Here is a 23333-nt window from a genome sequence, read left to right as displayed (position 1 = left end):
TCCCCTTAGCCACAAGGGCCACATCTAACTCCCTCTTAAATATAGCCAATGAACTGGCCTCAACTACCCTCTGTGGCAGAGAGTTCCAGAGATTCACCCACTCTCTGCGTGAAAAAAGTTCTTCTCATCTCGGTTTTAAAGGATTTCCCCTTTATCCTTAAGCTGTGACCCCTTGTCCTGGACTTCCCTAACATCGGGAACAATCTTCCTGCATCTAGCCTGTCCAACCCCTTAAGAATTTTGTAAATTTCTATAAGATCCCCTCTCAATCTTCTAAATTCTAGAGAGTATAAACCAAGTCTATCCAGTCTTTCTTCATGTCTTTGTTTTAATTGCCCTCAATGGTCTATATTTACGATGGTCCCTTGCAGACTGAGCGGCAGCGATTAATTAGGCAGCTCCCATGCCTTTGAGTCACGTCACCTGGACCAACTTGGTCTCCACTCCCACACTATCTATCATTGACACTTCTCCAGAACTCCCACCTCATCCTTAACGCCTTCTTATTGTTGTCGATGAACCGGAAACATTAACTCTGTCACTTTCTGTACAGACGTTGATTGGCGTTGAATATCTGTAGAAGTTCCTGATCTAACTCCAGATTTTCGGCAGCTGGAGATGTTCGTATGCTTAGTTAGACCTGCGGTAAGCACCCGACCCAAGTGACCATCTGACGCAGTCAGTAGCATTTACAATTGTTGCATGTTGGCAAAAAGGGAAACAAATAATCTCACAAAACGTTGATGGTAACAGTACAATGTAATGAACACTCTTCATGGTCGAGTTAATGAGGAGACAGTGGTACGACATTAAATCAAAGATTGTCTATCGATCCTTTGTTTACTCGTGTAAAATTGTGATTTGAAGGATTACGGAATTTTACTCGTGAGTTACATGCGCTACACCATGACATGTACGAGGCATACATGACGGAAATGGTATCACAGCATGATTGCTATGGCCATGTGGTAGGGTATTATTCGGGAAAATGTTGACCTCGAAAAAGTGTTCCCTGTAACATTCTGGATAATGCACAGTGTCCACCACTTATTTCTGCAGACACTTATGTGCCTGTGAAGATAAAGCAAAAAAAAAAAAAAACAACAGCCAAGTGCTGGAGAAACTCAGCTGGACAGGCACCATCTGTAGTGGGAAATGGACAGGCGACATTTCGGGGTCATGGCCCTTCTTCGAGATCTGAAGTCTTGCCATTTTCCTCAACAGATGCTGCCTAGCTCTCTGGGTTCTTCCTGGACAATGTTCTAGTGCTCAAGATTCCAGCATCTGCAGTATTGTTGTGCTTCAAGACCTACTGTGGTGAGTTGACTCATTTTACTGCGTTTTATATGAAGTACAAGTCCACGTTAACATTGGAAACTGCAGATTGCAGTTTCTGCTAGTGTCTGATGTGCCCTGGCGCTGGTCGGGTGCGAATATGCCGCTGAGGTGATGTTTCCATGGACCCTATTGTAGCAGGTGGCTTTTACTGGTTTGCGACGATTCGCAGCCTCGGCGCAAGCTTATAGCATGGGGTGAAATTGGGCGTTTTCTACAATGGGCACTTTCCCGCAGCTGGGTTGCACCCAAAGATACTCCTCTAGTATCTTTGGTTGCACCCACGGTTCAAATCCCAGGCTAACAGTTGCCTTTCTCACATGTAATGGATGCATGAAACAAATCCCCAAAGTGGCAGGATTCACGAGGAAATTTCCGGACACCCACAACATCTCTCTACAAAGTCACCATTATTGCAGCCGGGGCTGTTGCCCATGAAGTTCGCCATTCTCGTCTGCTCTTGTCTGAGCTTGCCTCTCAGGGTCACAAGGAAAAGATGGCCTTTAGTTTGGTGGTGTGACGGAATGAAATAGGACGGGCAGCGAGGAAATTATCTGGTTCCTGGTAGTGTTTGGAGGAGTGAGGAGAAAGAATCAAGAGTTTGAAACGTCAACTATACTGTCATCAATATTTCACCATTATCTTTGATATTTTGAACCACCTCGCCTCTAATCGCAATTGTTGCATTAGACACAAGGAACTGCAGATGCTGGAATCTTGAGCAAAACTCTAAATACTGGAGTAATCCAGCGAGTTAATGATCAGCCGTGATCACAATGAATGGCGGTGCTGGCTCGGACCGAATGGCCTCTTCCTGCACCTATTTTCTATGTTTCTATGGTCAGACAACGTCTGTGTGCACCAAGCACCTGTTTGCTCAAGCACCTTGCGTTTAGCTTAATATTCTTATTATGATTGCCACCAACATCTTGAAGCGAATTTAATTGGAAGACAATCTTTATCTCAAACTATCTTGACTCTCTCCGGTAAATTGTACCCAGCTGTTGTTTAAGACGTCACGTTCCTAGGTGTTGGGCAACAGGATGTCATTTCACAATATGAAGGATATGGAGTGACTCCCCCTCCCGTTCCTCTGTTAAATACAATCCTTTTATGAACTACTTCCAACTTCCCAGCTCTCGTGCAGTCCTCAGTCTCCCCCCCCCACCATTAGAAATGGCAAATCGCTGGCTTCAGCACTCAATTGCAACTTCCAGATACTTTGACAAAAGCTCCCATCTACATCCAGCAAAGGGTTTTCACACTGACGTATCTGATTTAAATGGACGATTTAAATCCCACGTCCATAGCTCTTTTCTTTTGAACAGATGCGGGCGGCTTCCGTCCAACTCTTTCCACTGTTCAATTCAAGAAGTCCGCTTATTATAAAAAAACACAAACTTGCGGTTTTAAATTGTATTCCTATGCGGTAGAGTATTTGAAAGAAACACAATCTGGAAAGGCGCGTTTAGTTTGTGTCTCTTGCACCTTAACTCGATCGGAGCAAACTGTGGTGGCGGCCGGACTTTGAGAATGAGCGGGTGGTATTGACCAGAAATTGACAAGCTCTGGGTTGTTCGCGGGGAAAGCGAGGACAGCGTAGCTTTCAGACAAAGCGAGGAGGAGGAGGAGGATAAAAATGACCCCGGATGTTTCTACCTTGTAAGTCAAAAATTTTCAGGAGTAAACTTTTTTTTTGGTGACGTGTGATGATCGCTGCACAATACTGTACGCAAAGTCTCACATCTTCAACTCACACGTGATAGAGGGAGAGCCGAGACTGCGAGGCGAATGAGGCAGAAATCCGGAGATCAAGCCGGCTACGATCGCGATTTCCAGCGTTCAGGTAGGAATGATTTAGCCGAGCGAAACGAATTAATAAAACTGTAGAAAATAAAAGAAACCCTAGTATTAACCGGGGAGATCTAACTGGCGTTTTTCGCATGTGCCTGACGTTTAAATAAATAACTCCGAACTATACCAGAGTTTGAGCAGTTCTGTCCACACAACAGCATCTGTAACAACTAGACAGCAACAAATACTCTTGATCCATATTGCAGGTGGTGGTGGGGGGGTCAATTGGGGTTTCGAGGTTTGACTTACTAAATCAGGCGGCATCGGGATCCCTAAATGTGCGAAGTTTTATTACATAGATCAGTTAGCCTTAAAGACGTTTTGACTTTTCACCGTTTATGTTTTAAATTAAATGCTGATATCCTCAAACCATTAACTTGATTCCGCTCGTAGCGTCTGGGTTCGTGTTCGTTTTGCAACCATGCCAGTTGTAATTATAACAATCTAGGCAATGCAAAAGTTGTGCTGTTGCATAGAAGTTGAAAGTTGATGCTAAGAATTGCCCTGGTGCCGTTGACAGTGAGGTGAGCAGATGCGTGGGATGGAGTTCACGCCTGGGGAACGTTGCAGAGTCGTGGTTGGCGGAGCTCAACCTTGAGAACCAACAGAGCAGGCAGAGCGAACGCAAGCTGGTTCCTGTACACTTCCGCCCGTCGAATGGAGCAAGGGAACATAAAAAACATGGATGAGAAGGAAACGGCAGACAAGGTTCTGTCCTACTCTTCTGGAACGAGTTCCAGAGATGGGTCCACAACAGACCTGCTGAAGGCGGTTTCCGACTCAATGGGACTTTATATGGACGACTTGCTTCCTCAGTCTGAGCTGACTACAGCGTTGGAAAGGAAAGTTGAGAGCGACTCGGAGAAAAGCAGTATTTCCCCGAAACATCTAGAGGGCATCGCCTTATCTTCTGTGTCCAGTCTCAGCGAGGCGACAGAACCGTCCACGTGGACCAACTGCGATTTAGGTTTGAGTGAAAGCAGTTCTGAAGGGATAGGAGCGGGGAAACAGCCCATGCCCCCGGCTCCCGTGGGTTCCTGGTCGCTGATTAACACAGATAGGAATCTTCCCAGTGATCCCAAACAGCTCAAAGTTTGTCCCGGGGAGAACTTAAGTTCGATAGAGCAAAGTAACATCCCCGCCACTCTGCAGTCCATGAAATCCGAAATCTGCCTGGAGAGAGATGACGCCTGCCACTCAAGCCCCCGAGGGCAAATGTCACCACTGAATATTTTGCGTTTTCCCTTCCTGCCGCTCAACCCCATCTATCTGGCCGCACGCACCCACCAACTTCTTACCACGGACGATTGCGACCACGCTCCTTACATCCCGGACATTTCCAGCTCGTACGGTTATGCCGAGACTGGCGGCTCTCCCAATGCGAAGGTTGAAAGGACCATGCAACCCGAATCGCAGCCACCAATGAACATGAGCCAGGAAGCCGGCAACACATTTGGTTACATGCCTTCCAGTTATTCCCCTTATAGCGACTATTCCATTTCCCCTCAACAACAAAGACCCATCATGAGAGGCGAACCTCTTGAAGATGCCGTCATGTTTAAGACTGAGCCCCTAGATTCCTACGGCCTCTCGCACCATGAAGCGGGACTCAATTGCAGCTTCTTGGTTCAAGATGACACCATGCCGTCTACTTCTTCAGCTCCCGTGACCTGGTACCAGCCCATTACATATCTGGGTTATCAAGGTGGAACTAAACCAATGGCAGAGAGTTATTCGCAAGGCTACTCTCAGTATACTGGCTTGATAAGGTAGGTGACTTCGCTTAATTACTGCACCGTTCTCGCTTTCCCACCTTTGAAACTGTTTCTTATCATTTTTGGGTCGGCTCGTGCTCTCTTTCTGACACGCACAACAACGCGAGCAGTTCATGAAAGTTACTAACTTCAGCAGAGACGTACGTCTGCAAAGTATTGACACATAATTAACTAAAATGTTAAATGTCCAAAGTCAGTGGCGAAGACATTTTTGCATATACTTCACACTTTTAAAATGCCTTCAAAATACTTTGTGTGCACAGTTGATCTTAATCTTTTCTTCAAGCGAGCGACTTATTTCACCTGTTGAATTTTTTTTTGACACAGCAGATTATCTTTCTTCCATTCTTTATTAGCATTAGCTAAACGTTGTTATTTATTTTGTAGACAACTATAACGCCGACTTCTTCGCAAAATGCGCTTCCTGCATCAATCACAGTTACCATTTTAATGTGAATAAATTATTTTGTTCTTCTGGTCCTTTATATTGTCTTTGCTTCCATGTTCACTAAATGTTGATTCCTTCCATGCTTGGTATAGATGTAATTCCTTTAAACGACAAATAAGCGATTGCCTTGGTGTTTAACATTAATCAGTTTAACATTAATTGGTCTGAAGAAGGGTCTCGACCCGAAACGTCACCTATTTCCTCGCTCCATAGATGCTGCCTCACGCGCTGAGTTTCTCCAAAATGTTGTCTACCTTTGGTGTTTAACATTAATCAGTGTATTTCACAGTGCGGTCTCCACTATGCAAGTCAAGATAAGTCCAGCATTTATGTATGAAAGTACTTTCTACCATTGCTTTTTCCCCCCCATCAGCAATTAGACTCAAACACTTTCTGATTTATTCATTGCACCTATGGTACAAGAAGACAGGCTTTCGATTGACTTATTTACAGCTGATTAGACAATTTATGTTCTGGAATTGATATTCCAGAGCAATGATTGAAGGCTTTGGCTCAAGCATGCAGTATAACCGGAAGAACATTTTGGTTTATAAAGAATTAAAACAAAATTTAATAAATTTATTTCTATGAGTGAAAATGATGTTAAGATAGTGGCTTTGGAAAGCAAATATTGCAACTAAATGAAAGGGCACTTCATAGTTTTATAGCAATTATAACGGTTGATTCTCCTGTTTGACAACGATTATGAAAAGGTAAATATAAGTAAGGTAGTTAGAGAACAAACTAATAGATTGAGTTTCATTGCTTTTCATTGCTACTTCTGTGAACATATTTTTGAAGGCAGTTGAAAAAAGCTCAATGGAATGGAATTTCAGTTATATTTTGTTCAAAGGTTATTTGTGAGTTACCGGTGCATAATTCCATAACCACAGATAACACTGCAGACTGAGTTTGGCAATGGTGTGCGCGCATTAAAAATAAATAATTATGTGCAATGGGACAAGAGTGATTAATGCTGCAGCATTTAAAAATGGGCACAGCAGCCTTTGAGGCACTTTGGAAAGGATATCGCAGAGAGAGAGAGAGAGAGACATAGAGAGAGAGAGAGAGAGAGAGAGAGAGAGAGAACACACAGAGTCATAGGAAGCTCCCAAGTCACAGTGTGTTCTACATCAGGCAACGAATCTAGCAGAATGGAGCCAACTACCTCGGTGTTGTGCAGCAACAGTGTTTTCATTTAACATTTTGTGAAGGGGATGTGTGCTGTCGCCATAAATATGTACGTAGAGGTTGCAAAGCAGAGCTGTTGGAGGCAAACGTTGCTGTTTCTCCCACCTTTTGATGCCCAAGAACTTTCAGGCATCCATTGCAGAATCCATTGCATTGCCTTTTGCCCCATTTTAAGGAATTGACTAAAGCCCTGTGTTGTCCATCTCATGTAGCTAGAACAAGCAGCACAGCACCTTCAATTGGTTAGCCATGGCACTCTACAATTAGTTCTTAATATTTTTTCTTCAATGTATTTAAAATCATAGGACAGCTGTTTGCCATCATCATATATTTATTGGTGTGCAGCATTCGGTCTGTTTGTCTTTTAGATGTTGATATTTTATTTTCTGTATGACAGAATGACAGAGCCTCCAAGATGAATTCCCAGTGAAATAAATTGTGCTGTGCATCACTCGTGGCATGTGTGTTTATTTTGTTTTGCTGCTGCATTTACTCTTTGTTTGTGCTCTATATTTCCAAAGCCTAACATTAAATGCTTTCCAAGTTAAAGAAATACACATTGATAGCTGGGTACAGCAAACAACAAAGGATTAGCATCAATATCGAGGGCTTCTAGAATGGTGGCCACAATGTTTGCAAATTATATTTCACTCATGCCACTGCTTATCGGTATTATGTTCTGAGATTAATTGATTCATATAAGAATACACAGTGGACATCTATTAGATTTTGAAAGAACGTATCTGACTGCAACCAGTTTTTATCTAGTTATCATTCTATATTAATCTTTAAAACCCAAAGCCACCAAAACAGTGGTGAGAACAATTATGATGAATATTCATATTTCACTCATTGTCTGAGTAACTCGTGTCTCCGTTGCAGATAGCATTGTAATGATGACATATTGATGAAAATTGCACATTTCAAACTACCAAAATGTTAAAGGAGGCAAATAACGTCTATGTATGGTCAGGTTGTGGAGGCAGAGTCACTCTCTTTGACCTCTGATATGAATTCGTATTGGGCTTCCTATCTGTGCTGGAATATTCCCCACATTAGACATTGCTGCTCTTTTCTTAGAGAAGCTCACGTCTTTCATCTTTCTGACATCCCATCCTCTGCTTAATGCCTCGGACTGTATAACATTTGTCCGATTACCGGCATCTTTTGCAGTGTGTTCATCTCTTCAACTTCCAAATACAAATTCTTGTTAACTTTGCTCTTCTAAAATCAACATTCCAGGCTTATTGTTATTGTCTACACTATTGCACCCTTGTACATAACTAATTCATATGAATGCATTCATGAAATATGGTTTCTATAATGTTTAAAATGTATGACTATTTCACTTCATGAGTTTAAGTATCCTTTTGCACTGTTCTGGTCGTCGTGGCCTGAAGCCATTTCAATTACTCAAAATTTGAATCATAGTCGAAGATTCAGTCTGAACAAGGGTCCTAACCTGAGACTATCCATTCTTCCACAGATGCTACCTGACCGGCTGAGTTATTCCAGCACTGTATGTTTTACTCAATCTTAGTGTTCGTCGTTTAGCATGACGGCCCATTACCCATCCCATAATGTGGCCGACTATTATGTAAAGGATATTGGCTTTCAATGATGGAGTTATACCATTGAAGGCATTGTGATTTGACCCATGCAAATTGTTTTACTTTTAAACATTTTCCAGATATGAAAAAGTGTGCGTCTTAATTATTTGATGATACTCATGTTTGACTTTTGCACATGATTTCTCAGTTCTTTTTCTGCCCGCATCTGTACTGTTTATGAGTGGAGAAGACTGAATCGCTGTTGTCATTTCTAATGCTGGCAACTTTTGTGTACCATTAAGAAGATGTCCTTCCCACCAAACGTGAGCCTTGGTCTTACTCACAACACATGCAAAGCATTCTTACTGATACCTGCTGCCACATTTGTTGTGAATCATTTGCATGAATATATTAGGTTCCCCAGTGATACCCTATGCAAGTTCTGCTTCGAATTTGTGAAATAAACAGCACTATAAATGGTCAAGATGGTCTGCTATTTTTTTCTTTCCTATTTCCCACAGCTTCTATATAAGAATGCACTTATCTGTGGATCTGTTAAAAGTTCAAGATAAAATCTTTAAATCTGAATTCTCGAAACTATAGAAGGTCAGGTTTATTATGATGAATGAATTGAATATTTATTTATGATATATTATTGGAGAAGAAGGACTTGTACATTGAGTTAACACTAATAATTTAATTGGTCAAGTTTTATAATGCCTACAGCTTGGGCAGTTTTAATCTGGACAAAATTAGCAGAAATCGATAGAACAAGTCTACCTTTCATCTGGTGCTGAAAGACTTTATATTAGCAATCTCATTAAGAGAGACCACAAAGATGTTTAGTAGAAGCAACAGGAAAGACTGGTGCAGGAATTTGATTGATTTAGACATTTCATGAGTGCTTGGATTTGAACCATTTTTATTTATTGTGATTATGACTGTCTCTGGTTATAAGAGTGAAATGTATTGCATTCATACAATACAATACAGGTTTATTCGTCACATAGCACATAAAGTGCAAGTGAAATGAATATGTCAGCAGCGATACAGTGAGAAAGAACGCACAATAAAAATTTAACACAAACATCCACCACAGCATTCATCACTGTGGTGGAAGGCACACAAATTGGCCAGTCCTCCTCCATTTCCCCCCGTTGTCGGGACCAGAGTTCAGAGCCAGTCCATAGTTGGCTCTTCCCCACCGGAGACCGCGGCTTCAGGCTGGTGTAGGCCGCAGGCCGGCGGTCGAAGATTTAAAGTGCCCGCCGCGCCGCAGCCGGAAGCACCGCAGACCGCAGGGCCGGCTGTCGAAGCTCCCCTCCTGGGGTGATGGTAAGTCCACGCCGGGCCCACGGTAGAAGTTGGACGCGGGGCGGCAGTGGTGGCTTCTTCTTCCCCTGGGTCCCCCACGAAGGATCCCGGGCTGCGGACACCGCGCCAGCTGGAACTCTGCAGACCGCGGTTTCAGGCTGCCGGCTGCCGCGGGCCAGCGAAACGGAGCGCTCCCCTCCAGCGAGCCCCAGCGAGGGCTCGCCCGCTCCACATCAAGAGTCCACGCTGTGCCCGCCACTGAAGCCCCGGGCGCATCTTCGGGAAAGGCCGCGCCAATCCTCGTTGTTAGGCCACGGAGGAGGCAACCTGGAAAAAGTTGCGGTTTCCCCCCAACACCACCCCCCACACAAAACACACAAAGAACCATTAAAAACATACTTCAAAACATACTAAAAAAAAAGTTGGAAAAAAACGGACACGCTGCTGACAGGGCGCCGGCTTGCAGTGTCCCCCGACCCCCCCCCCCCCCCCCCCCCCCCCCCCCCGATAAGTGAGCGTTTAGTGATGTATACACCTGACAAAGTTACTGCTAACGAAGACCTAGAATTTCATAACTAGAAGAGGCATAAAAAAAGGTTAGAAACATGAGAGTATTAGTAGGCTATTTGGACACTCCTGTCTACTCCACTATTCTATATGATCATAATTGATAATTCTCTTCAGTACTCTATTCCTGCTTTACTGCCAGGTCCTCTGATCCCTTTAGAATCAAGAAATATATCTACCTCTTAAATATATTTAATGACTTGGCCTCCTGGGATCGATTGGTGCAGGAAATTGAAATATGACATTAATGTACTTGTGAGCTCTCTGATGAAGCTAATAGTTTTGACATATTAATAGGCCAAATTAGAGGACAGTTATGAATGCAGCTATCTTGTGCTATATAAGTTACAAATACTTTATATTGACAGTGGCGTGTGCATGTGTAGTTGTCCTGCTTCACATTGGCAAACATAATAGCAAATAAATAACATTTTAAAACTTCATAAAAAATAGAAATTAGACTGGCCCATCAGAGATTTTGCTCTGGGATTTCTGTAATTAGGAATCGAGAAAGAAAATTACTACACATCTAAGCTTCGTTATATCCGATTTAGAATTGTCAGCTACTGACACTGATCTCCAGAAATAAGCAACTATTTTAGTTTTCAGCATCCAATGCACCTTGACTTCAGAGTTCATTTCAACCCCTTCCTAACTCTTCGGAGGATTACACAAAAACCTTTACTTAAGTCTTTAAATCGTCCACAGCTTCTTAATGTAACCTGTTGTCTCCGTTTTTGTTTACTGATGTTTTTTAAGTATGGACAATGTCATTTTATTGTACCAGAAACATATTTTGAGTACATCCAGATGCCAAGACAACTCTCACATCATCAAAGCATTTGGGGGAATAAAAAAGCATAGTGCAACAGTGAGTATTTTATATTTTAGCTTGTATTCAGTAACTACTATCACCATTTTGAAGATTGATAAATATGCTTTGGGCTTTAAGAAAATTAACTCGTGTAAACCAGCCTTGAGTTTATATTATGCTGTTGTCTTAATGGGATGGATCTGGGCTGAAAGTAATTCTCAACAAATACTCAATGCACCGGAGCTCTAGTAAATTAACACGGAGAACACTCATTAAGTAATAATTGAATATTTCATTTTTGTCTGCGCCAGAGTGTTATAACTATATATATAGGAACAGGCCCTTTGGCCCACTATGTCTGTGCTGAACATGATGCCAAATTAAAATTAATCTCCTGTCTGCACATGAACTATTTATACAAGTGACAAATTAGTCACATATTTCATTTATGAGCCTCTTCACATCTGACATAGATGTCTAACTTTACTTACAGAGATTTCACAAATATGGCACACGGCATTGGGGGTTCAGTATTGATGTGGATAGAGAACTGGCTGGCAAACAGGAAGCAAAGAGTAGGAGTAAACGGGTCCTTTTCACAATGGCAGGCAGTGACTAGTGGGATACCGCAAGGCTCAGTGCTGGGACCCCAGCTATTTACAATATATATTAATGATCTGGATGAGGGAATTGAAGGCAATATCTCCAAGTTTGCGGATGACACTAAGCTGGGGGGCAGTGTTAGCTGTGAGGAGGATGCTAGGAGACTGCAAGGTGACTTGGATAGGCTGGGTGAGTGGGCAAATGTTTGGCAGATGCAGTATAATGTGGATAAAAGTGAGGTTATCCATTTTGGTGGCAAAAACGGGAAAGCAGACTATTATCTAAATGGTGGCCGATTGGGAAAGGGGGAGATGCAGCGAGACCTGGGTGGCATGGTACACCAGTCATTGAAGGTAGGCATGCAGGTGCAGCAGGCAGTAAAGAAAGTGAATGGTATGTTAGCTTTCATTGCAAAAGGATTTGAGTATAGGAGCAGGGAGGTTCTACTGCAGTTGTACAGGGTCTTGGTGAGACCACACCTGGAGTATTGCGTACAGTTTTGGTCTCCAAATCTGAGGAAGGACATTATTGCCATAGAGGGAGTGCAGAGAAGGTTCACCAGACTGATTCCTGGGATGTCAGGACTGTCTTATGAAGAAAGACTGGATAGACTTGGTTTATACTCTCTAGAATTTAGGAGATTGAGAGGGGATCTTATAGAAACTTACAAAATTCTTAAGGGGTTGGACAGGAAGATTGTTCCCGATGTTGGGGAAGTCCAGGACAAGGGGTCACAGCTTAAGGATAAGGGGGAAATCCTTTAAAACCGAGATGAGAAGAACTTTTTTCACACAGAGAGTGGTGAATCTCTGGAACTCTCTGCCACAGAGGGTAGTTGAGGCCAGTTCATTGGCTATATTTAAGAGGGAGTTAGATGTGGCCCTTGTTGCTAAGGGAATCAGGGGGTATGGAGAGAAGGCAGGTACGGGATACTGAGTTGGATGATCAGCCATGATCATATTGAATGGCGGTGCAGGCTCGAAGGGCCAAATGGCCTACTCCTGCACCTAATTTCTATGTTTCTATGTTTCTATGTGTTACCAGCTTTGGTGGTCATGTTGTCCAATTTAGCTTCTTCACACTTCCACACTAACTTTATTTGAATTTTTGGACATTTAATTGTGGGCACCGGTACTTCTCTGTAGCAGTTGTGAAACATTTATAGTGAGTTTACACACCATCATTAGTTGTATGGAAAATTATAACTGAGTATACACTCTCCTAGTTAAAGTACAAGTTAGCCTTCAAATTGTACTCTGGGGAGTTCATGCATTAGAATTGACCATGCTTTGTAAACAGGTATGGATATCTGTGGGAATCTGAGGTGTGTTGATGGTGGACCTTGTGCTATGCTTCACTTCCTTACTCTGTTATTAGATTGCATTATTTTATATCATGAATGAAGCCCAACATATTGAAAAAGGTTTTAGAATCAGAAGGAGAAACTGCCTGGAAACAGGCCCTTAAACCCACTGAGTGCATGTTGACCATCATCCACCCATTTACATTAATCCTATATTTAGATATTTAAAGATCTACCCAAGGACACCATGGGGAGCTAGAGAAGAAATTGTAGGAGGCCTGCCTGAGCTATATGAATCTAATATTGGGTCCATATTTACGATGGGCTGCAAGGAAAAGCCTGGCAACTATAGACCAGTGAGCTTAACATCTGTGGTAGGCACTTACTGGAGAGTCAAGTCAAGTCAAGTCAAGTCAAGTCAAGTTTATTTGTCACATACACATACGAGATGTGCAGTGAAATGAAAGTAGCAATGCTCGCGGACTTTTGTGCAAAAGACAAACAACCAAACAAACTATAAACACAATCATAACACGCATTCTTTTACATAATAAATAATGGAAGGAAAAATGTTCAGTAGAGTTAGTCCTTGGTGAGATAGGCGTTTACAATCCGAATGGCCTCTGGGAAGAAACTCCTTCTCAACCTCTCCGTTCTCACCGCATGGCAACGGAGGCGTTTGCCTGACCGTAGCAGCTGGAACAGTCCATTGCAGGGGTGGAAGGGGTCTCTCATGAAATTGTTGGCTCTGGAGTTGCACCTCCTGATGTATAGTTCCTGCAGGGGGGGCAAGTGAAATTCCCATAGTGCGTTCGGCCGAATACAAGATGCTTCCACCGCCGCTGCGTAGAAGCACTGGAGGATCCTCGGAGACACTATGAATTTCCTCAATTGCCTGAGGTGGTAAAGGCGCTGCCTTGCCTTACTCACTAGTGCTGAGGTGTGTGATGCCCATGTCATATCCTCGGAGATAATAATAATAATAATAACTTTATTTATAAAGCACTTTAAACAACTGCAGTTGCCACAAAGTGTTGTACATGAGAACTCATGGACAAGAAGTTATTACAAACCATTAAAAACTGTAAAACAAAGGACTATAAAACAGTAAAAATTAAAAGACAATAAAAGCACTAAAAACAGATGTGGACTCCCAGATATTTAAAACAGTTCACCCTATCCACAGGATCCCCATTTATCCTCAATGGAGTGTACGTCCTCGGATGATGTGCCCGCCTAAAGTCCATGATCAGCTCCTTCGTTTTTTTGATGTTCAAGAGGAGGCTGTTATCCTTGGTATTCTAAGTGGTAAGATATATATGCATTTGGATAGATGGAGGCTGATGAAGGGTCTCGACCTGAGATGTCACCTATTCCTTTTCTCCGGAGATGCTGCCTGACCCGCTGAGTTATTCCAGCATTTTATGTCTATCTTCTGATTAGGGATAGTTAGCCTGGTTTTATACATGGGAAATATGATTGAATGTTTTGAAGTAACCAAAAAGGTTGATGAGGGCATAGCCGTAGACAGTGTTAAAATGGACTTTAGCAAGGTATTTGCATGGTAGGCAGGCCTGGAAGGTTAGATCACATTGGTAGAGAATTGGCTTCAATGAAGAAAGAGGTTGATGATTGAAGGTTGTTTGTCAGACTGGAGGCCTGTGACTAGTGGTGTGCCTCAGGGATTGGAGCTGGACCCATTGTCGTGGGTGGTTTATATCATCCATTTAGACGAGAATGTAGAAGACATGATTAGTAAGTTTGCAGATCACACAAAAGTGGGTGGTAATGTGGATAGCGAGTATGGTTTTCAAAACTTACAGCAATAGATTCATCAGTTGGGGGCAAATGGGCTGAGGAATTGTTAATGGATTTTAATGCAGATCAATGTAATGCGTTACATTTTGGGAAGTCAAAACAGGGCTGGATCATCTCAGTGAATGGCAGGGTTCTTGGGAGTGTTGTGAGCCGAGGGATCTAGTAGAGCAGGTACATAGTTCCTTGAAAGTTGTGTCACATGTTGATAGAGTGGTCAAGAAGGCATTCGGTACAACAGCCTTCATCAGTCAGGGTATTAAATTTAGAAGATGGGACTAGGATTATTTTGGGATGTTATATATTACTGTTGTCCAAGACGTTGATGAGGCCACATTTGGAATATTGTGTTCAGTTTTGGTCACCCAGTTATGGGGAGGATGTTGTTAAGCTCGAAAGAGTGCAGAGAACATTTACGAGGATGTTGCCAGGTCATGAGTGCATGAGCTATAAGGAGAGGTTGAGCAGGTTAGGACTTTATTCCTTGGAGAGCAAGTGGATGAAAAGTGACCTTATAGAGGTGTATACGGTAATGAGGGGCATAGATAGGGTAAATGCACAGGCTGTTACTAAGAGTAGGGTAATCAAGAACCGGGGACATAGCTTTAAGGAGTTAGAATGAAGGAAACATTTATTAGGAATCTGAGGAGTAATGTTTTCACACAAAAGGTGGTGGGTATATGGAATGATCTGCCTGAAGAGGTAGTTGAGGCAATTACATTAACAACATTTTGAAGGCATGGATAGGAAAGGTTTAGAGGGATATGTGCCTAACAAGGGCAGGTGGGACGTGTAGATGAGGCATATTGGTCAGCATGGGCAAGTTTTTCCAAAAGGCCTCTATATTCTATATGACTTCATGACTAAGTTTCTCTTAGCTGTTTTTAATGAGCTGGATAAATAGTTTGGATGAAAGTTCTGTGTTTTAATAGTCATATAATGTAGGCACTCACATAGAGGAACATTCCAACTTAAACTACCATTCAAACCCCCAAAATAATAGTGTAAAGAGTAAATTCAATTTCTTGAGACATATTTCCCTCTGAGAAGAACATTTCAGTGACCAAGATTGATAGAAATTCATTCCAAACATTGATCACCTACTACCCATTTAAATCCTTCCACTCAATGGTATGTTAATATGTTCAATGAATTTTACAAGAAGTTATATTCCTTGGTTAACAACTTTTGAATCCTTGTTAAATAGATGTTAGGAGAAACTAATGAGAATTGCCGAGTGGATTAGGTCAGGAGCTGGGATGGTGGCAAAATGTCAAACGGTCACTAAGGAAATATTTACTTTATCTGAACAATTAAAAATTGCATTCTTTGCTGAAACTACATTTTATACAATAGATGAATGTGTTTCACCAAATGTTTAACTTTAAAATCAAGTTAATTTAAAGGCAATATTTTAGAGGCTGAAATTAATATTTTATGAGATCAATACATAATGATAAACTTAATTATAGTTTGCTTGACAGAAATATATAAATTAATAAATTGTTCAAGGCAACAATTCATGATATAATGAAGTGACATAATTTAGTATGCACTAAATGTGGTTAATTTCCTTTTTTCTACATTTTATTGCTTTTTTTCAAAGTGGAAAAAGCAATAGTAATTTAGAATTATGAGCGAGAGCCTGTTTTATTCCACATTCAAAACACTGTCTTCAATGCCATAGACGAATGTACCTGCATTTATTGAGAGTGTTATTATCTTCCAAATAATGTACTTTTGGAATTATTTAAAATATACGAAATTTTAAGGTTCTGTTGTGTTTTTATACTAGTTGGTCCTAATTCTCATTGCAATACATGAAGCCATAATCTTTGTGCCAATATTTCCAGGTTATCATTGAGCCATACATCCTTTGACACTAAACAGGCTTTTGGCCTTCATTAGTCAGATTATTGAGTATGGAAGTTGGGAGATCATGTTGTAGTTATATTAGACATTTTGTGAGGCCGAATTTAGAATATTGTGTTCAGTTCTGGGCACCATGCTGTAAGTAAGATGTTGGAAAGTTGGAAAGGACACAGAGATGATTTACAAGGATGTTGCCAGGACCCAAAGGCCTGAGCTATAAGGCGAGGCTGAGCAGGCTGGGACTTTTTTCCTTGGAGCGACGGAGAATGAGGGGTGATTTTATGGAGATGTATAAAATCATGAGAGGAATAGATCAGGTAGATGCACAGAGTCTCTTGCCCAGAATATGGGAATGGAGAACCAGAGGACATAGGTTTAATGTGAAGAGGGAAAGATTTAATAGGAATCTGAGGGGTAACTTTTCTACATAAAGGGTGGTTGGTGTATGGAACGAGCTGCCAGAGGAGATAGTTGAGTCATGAAACAATTAGACAGGTGCATGAATAGGACAGATTTAGAGGGATGTGGGTCAAATGCAGGTAGGAGGGAATAGCATAGATGGGACATGTTGGTCGATGTGGGCTAGTTGGGCCGAAAGGCCTGTTTCAACACTGTATGACTAACTTGGAAACAGGTCTTTTAACCCACCACTGACCATGAAGAACACATTTACACTGATGCTGCATTATTCCCATTCTATTTTCCCAATGTTCCTATCAACTTGCCTCATATTCCACAGCCACCACTATACTCAACTTCACCCTTGGGTAATTATGAGGTTCATAAGATCATAAGATCATAATATTCTTGATTAGTACAGGTGTCAGAGGTTATGGGGAGAAGGCAGGAGAATGGGGGTGAGAGGGAGAGATAGATGAGCCATGACTGAATGGCGGAGTAGATGATGGGCCGAATGGCCTAATTCTACTCCTATTCCTTATGACCCTATGACCTAATGACCATATCACAACCCTCTCAACCCCTTAACATGGTAGGTTACCATTTAATACATGCAAGGCACATAAGAGGAAATAGGTTCTAACTGAACATATTTGTTCAAAACAATTAGCCTTTATGTCCTTCAGCCAATAGGTGCATTAAATACAGTACAGCCTAGAATCAGAATAATGTCCTGTGTGTTTATATAAAACCTAGCAACCTGCATGTCTTTGGCACATGGGTGGAAGCCAGAGGAAACCAAAGCAGCCACAAGTACGATGAGCAAAATTCACACAGTCAGCAGCAGAGATCAGGATCGAACACAGACTGCTGGAGTTGTTCGACAATAGCTATTGCAGCTGCACAAACTGTGACATCCTAATAATGCCCTTATTATTTCAAATGTGCTGAACACCCCTTGCTCATCAATAATTTCAACTATTGTATAACAATGGGGAAAAAAATCTAGGCCGAGAATGATTCGAGGAAAAATGTGCCTTTTGAAAAATGAAAGTTTATATAATTTTGACCTGACTTAATTATCAACAAAACAGGAACAAGTGCGCTCTGGATTGTGAGTTTCAGTCGCGTCCAGATTGACGTAAGAGTAAATAGGTCAGAACTGAAACCTAGTTGTTCAAAACAATTAAACTTTATATCCTTAATACAATAGGTGTATTAAACACAGCAGAGCTTGGAATCGGGATAATGTATTTGTGTTATGTAATTGGCTTCCCTGTCTTTGCCAAACACTAGCTTGATTTTATCAACCAAGTCAGATGGCAATGAGGAAGGTTAACTGTTAAAATCTGAAAAATAGACACGCAGTTGATTCCCACTTTAACTTCATTGTAAATCAAATTAGAACCCCCCCTAGGTGTAAACAGCGAATGCCTTTCTAAATTTAGATAAGAATCTTATTATGTGGCATGGGTTGTTAATTGAGTGGGCTGAAGATTTGTTGAGCAGCATACCTGCCAAGTAAAGGCAGTAGGATTCATTTACAAATGGACTAAAGGGCCTGTACCTCTTGGGTATCGTGACTTGTAAATGGTTGCATAAATGACGCCCAAGTGGGACAGGCCCTTAACTGTGCAAACTCAATGTAAAGGAGATACACACCCACCTACTATCTCTGTGCCATTGTGAAAAAAAACAACCAACCAAGATGTGTAGGAAACATAGAAACATATAAAATAGGTGCAGGAGTAGGCCATTTGGCCCTTCGAGCCTGCACTGCCATTCAATATGATCATGGCTGATCATCCAACTCAGTATCCTGTACCTGCCTTCTCTCCATACCCCCTGATCCCTTTAGCCACAAGGGCCACATCTAACTCCCTCTTAAATATAGCCAATGAACTGGCCTCAACTACCTTCTGTGGCAGAGAATTCCAGAGATTCACCACTCTGTGTGAAAAAAGTTCTCCTCATCTCGGTTCTAAAGGATTTCCCCCTCATCCTTAAGCTGTGACCCCCTGTCCTGGACTTCCCCAACATCGGGAACAATCTTCCTGCATCTAGCCTGTCCAACCCCTCAAGAATTTTGTAAGTTTCTATAAGATCCCCTCTCAATCTCCCAAATTCTAGAGAGTATAAACCAAGTCTATCCAGTCTTTCTTCATAAGACAGTCCTGACGAAGGGCCTCGACCCGAAACATTACCCATTCCTTCTCTCCAGAGATGCTGCCTGTCCCGCTGTTACGCCAGCATTTTGTGTCTACCAACCAAGATGGCAGTTAACGATGGTGGTCCTGAACTACCATCTTGCCTCTTTTGATTTTGTTACCTGAGTTGCTTACCCTGTTTATCATGGGTGCTGTTATTGTTTCACACCTTTGGATGTGCAACCAATATGAAGAAGAGACGCAGCAGCAGCAACCAGTACGAGCTGAGAGGATGGTTACTCACAGAGGTCTCTGAGCATTAGTGCAGAAAGATGCTGCTGTGGCATGTCCAGTTGGCCACATGGTAACAATGTCAGAGCCGCCCATAGCCATCTCATCACCGGCTCCTTCCAGGCTGTGACCAGGGTGACAGCACATTACCAGCTGTAGCCCTACCAGACCAAACAATACGTTGCATTTGTGATAGGTATTAAGAAGTAGACTTGCATAAAACTGCATTTGTGACATCAGCCACTATCACGACTAGCGGGGCACAATGTTTCCAACTAAACACCAGAAGAAGTTTCACCGTCTGTAGGGAATAATGAGGGCTTACAGTTCATAAATGTTAAATTATTGAGCATTGGATCAGAAAGATGATACCAGCCTGTTTGGGCTTTGTTGGCAGCTCCCACATCTTCATTCTGCAAATGCTCATATGACCTCCTGCCCATCTAGGAAGATTCGAATGCTAGAGTGACTCAGCAGGACAGGCAGCATCTCCGGTGAAAGGAATGGGTGACGTTTTGTGTCGAGACCATTCTTCAGTCTTCGCCCATTTCTCCTCTCCAGAGATGCTGCCTGTCTCACTGAGTTACCCTAGCATTTTTTGTCTATCTTCTGTGTAAATCAGCATCTCCAGATCCTTCCTACACATAAGAAGATTAGAAGATGGTTTGCATGGTGAAGTACCTATTTCCTCTATTCTTGGCTGATGCCAGAACTCTGCAACCTCATCAAAGTTAAGCAATGCAGGCCAAATGAGAACCAAGGAACCTCCTGAAAAATTAGAGGTACATCTAAGGACATTTTGAAAGACGTTCACACACCTTGAATACTGGGGAGTGTAGAGTAAAGCCCAATTAAAATGACCTGCATGTTATAGCTCATTGCATTATGCACAATATCAGAATGCCAGAAGAATTTGAGTAGAACCTGAATTAGCAACAAGATAGAGGACAATTGATAAATGAATGAATTAACTAATAAACCTATCAATTGATTGATTGATTGATTAATAAGTTTATTGGCCAAGTATTCACATACAAGGAATTTGCCTTGGTGCTCCGCCCATAAGTGACAACAACATGCGGTTAGGAATGACACATAAAACATTAAACATTAATAATAAAACATTATTGATTAAACATGTGAATTAAGTAAAATACCAGAGCAAAAGAAGGCTACAGATTTTTGGTTATTGAGTGGAGCTACTACTCGTGGGAAAAAAAGCTGTTTTTATGTCTGGCTGTGGCAGCTTTGACAGTCTGGAGTCGCCTTCCAGAGGGAAGTGATTCAAAGAGTTTGTGGCCAGGGTGAGAGGGGTCAGAGATGATCTTACCCGCTCGCTTCCTGGCCCTTGCAGTGTACAGTTCATCAATGGAGGGAAGGTTGCAGCCAATAACCTTCTCAGCTGATCGGACGATTCGCTGCAGCCTCCGGATTCCGTGCTTGGTGGCTGAGCCAAACCAGACCATGATGGAGAAGGTGAGGACAAACCACGATGGCCGTATAGAATTGGACCATCATTGCCTGTGGCAGATTGTGCTTCCTCAGCTGCCGCAGGAAGTACATCCTCTGTTGTGCCTTTTTGACTGTGGAGTCGATGGTAGCCCCTCACTTAAGGTCCTTGGAGTTAATGGTTCTCAGGAACTTAAAAGACTCCACAGATGTGAATGTGGAGTTGTTGATGGTGAATGGTGAGGGGAGGGGGAGCTCTCCTAAAGTCTACTATCAATTCCACTGTCTTAAGAGCATTGAGCTCTAGGTTGTTGCAGTGACACCAGGCCGACAGCTGTGTCACTTCCTGTCTGAAGGCAGATTCTTCCCCATCCTGGATCAGTCCAATCAGGGTTGTGTCGTTCACAAACGTGAGAAGCTTGACAGAGGAGTCAGTGGAGGTGCAGTCATTGGTGTAGAGAGAGTAGAGGAGAGGGGAGAGTACTCAGCCTTGCGGTGCTCCTATGCTGAGTGTCTGCGAGTCCGAGATGTGCTTTCCCAGCCTCACATGCTGCTTCCTCTGTCTGGAAGCTGGTGATCCATTGACAGATGGGCTCAGGCACGGTCAACTCGGAAGGTTTGGAGTGTAGTAGCTCTGGCACAATGGTGTTGAATGCAGAGCTAAAATCAACAAACAAAATCCTCGCAGATGAGGATGAATTGGGCGAAGGTGGTGGAGATCCACAAAAAAAGGCGGGTATGAGGGAAATATTCAAGTTGAGTAAGCCAGGAAATGGTTAACATAACAGTGATTTTGTTGAATTCCTTAATCCCCATTCCTGAAAAGAATAACATCTTCAGTGTCAATCTCTTTACTACTTCTCAACCATATCAAAGATTATCAAAACTATTCAGTCAACTTGTAAAACAATAACATTGGGCAGTCACAGGCGGCACCGTGGCACAACAGGCAGTACGATGCCAGAAGGTCATAAGGTCATCAGTGAAAGGAGCAGAATTAGGCCATTCGGCCCATTGTCTATTTTTGCCATCCAATCATGGCTGATCTATCTCTCTCTCCTAACCCCATTCTCCTGCCTTCTCCCCATAACCTGTGACACCCATACTAATCAGGGTGGCGCATAGTAGTGTTCCTGCCTTCCAGTGCCAGAGACCTGGGATTGATCCTGACTATGGGTGCGGTCTCTACGGAGTTTGTACGTTCTCCCCCTGGCCATGTGGGTTTTCCCCGATGCTCCATTTTCCTCCCACACTCGAAAGATATACATGTTTATCAGTTAACTTGGCTTCAGTAAAAATTGTAAATTGTCCCTAGTGTGTCGGATAGCGTTAGTGCACCGTGTTCGCGGGTTGGAGCGGACTCAGTGGGCTGAAGGGCCTGTTTTCATGTATCTCTCAACGAGACTAAGATAAACTAATGAGAAGCAAGTTTAGACAAGGTCTGCAGATGCAATAATGTTTTTGAGTGTCACTTTAACGATCATTGCTGGGATGAACTTCCAAAGGTTTCAGCAGTTGTTGCTGCTACGGAAATTCGTGAGGTGCTATTGCAAGCTCGACCCTCGGCTAACCTGACGTCATATCAAATAGTAAAATGGTGTTTGCTGCTCTTGGGGACGAATGTCATTGCTAGTTAACGTAGATGAAGTATCATCATGAGAGAGGACACCATGAGCCATTGCTATTATAAAGATTCCACATTGACGGGGCTGGACACCTCTCATATGTGAGAGACTAGTCTGCAAAAGAACAGTAACAAATTAATAGCCCATCCATTTGTTCCATTAACCTTGCTCAGCTGGTGTCAGCTTCTATAAGGTGGTTTGCGGCGTCCTTCAGACAGAATAATGAGGAGATTTAGAAAAGTGCATTGAGGTTGGATGGAATAATAGCAGATAACAGACAGCACAGCGCACCTTGCTGTTGTGTCAATGTCTGATTGAGGATTTTCCAAAGGTTTATGAAGGGCTGCATGTTATAGTCAGAGATTCTGCATCACCAGCTTCACTACCTATTTACGTGCTACAATGGTACTTTTATGGTCACATGTGTGAAGTGTCGACACAGTGGAATTCTTTTTCTTACCAACAGTCCTAGAGTATTGCCATATCCCCGATCCTGCAAGTGTACAGAAATAGGCTACTGAGCCAGCATGCAAGAGGCGTCATGTTTTGGTGCCATTTTCACATTCACGTTCCAGGCAAGTCCCAGGCTGCTGCGGGTCTCCAGCCATCTACGTCCGTGGATGCCACATCCCTCTCCTCACTTGTCCACCTTTATTCCCCGGGGGTGCCTTCCGCAGTCTTAATCATCTGCACCCGAGGCTCTGGAATACCTTCTCTGAACCTCTTCACCACTCTACCACCCTCTTCCTTTGTGTAATGTCTTTAAACCCTACTTCCTAGATCAAGCTTGTGGTATCCTGTCTTACGATTGCATTATATGGCATGGCAACACATCCGTCTGACAAAGTCTCAATGGAATATATAAAGTGGCTATATTAATAGCCAGTTTATATAGGCAACAAGTCCTTGTTGGCTTTTTTATTCATTCAAAGCTGACATGTATTATCCATCACTTCTTGTCCTGGCAAAGAGTCAACAACA

At 42.5% G+C, this 23333-nt stretch overlaps 1 protein-coding gene across 1 annotated transcript in view; it reads left to right on the top strand.

Annotated features, from left to right (window-relative positions):
- The first annotated feature begins 2528 nt into the window (after positions 1–2528).
- The window catches only part of LOC129698283 (progesterone receptor-like), a 231062-nt gene continuing 210257 nt past the window's right edge, over positions 2529–23333 (top strand). Inside the window, exons 1-2 of the mRNA XM_055637338.1 lie at positions 2529–3181; positions 3710–4958. Coding sequence (XP_055493313.1) covers positions 3847–4958 — 1112 coding nt within the window. The 5' untranslated portion in view covers positions 2529–3181; positions 3710–3846. The remainder of the gene's footprint in view (positions 3182–3709; positions 4959–23333) is intronic.

This window comes from Leucoraja erinacea, chromosome 6 (genome assembly GCF_028641065.1).
Source record: "Leucoraja erinacea ecotype New England chromosome 6, Leri_hhj_1, whole genome shotgun sequence".
In the NCBI taxonomy this organism is placed as follows: Eukaryota; Metazoa; Chordata; class Chondrichthyes; order Rajiformes; family Rajidae; genus Leucoraja; species Leucoraja erinaceus.
Note: the sequence above shows the minus strand (reverse complement) of the source record. Positions and strands in the feature narration are given on the sequence as shown.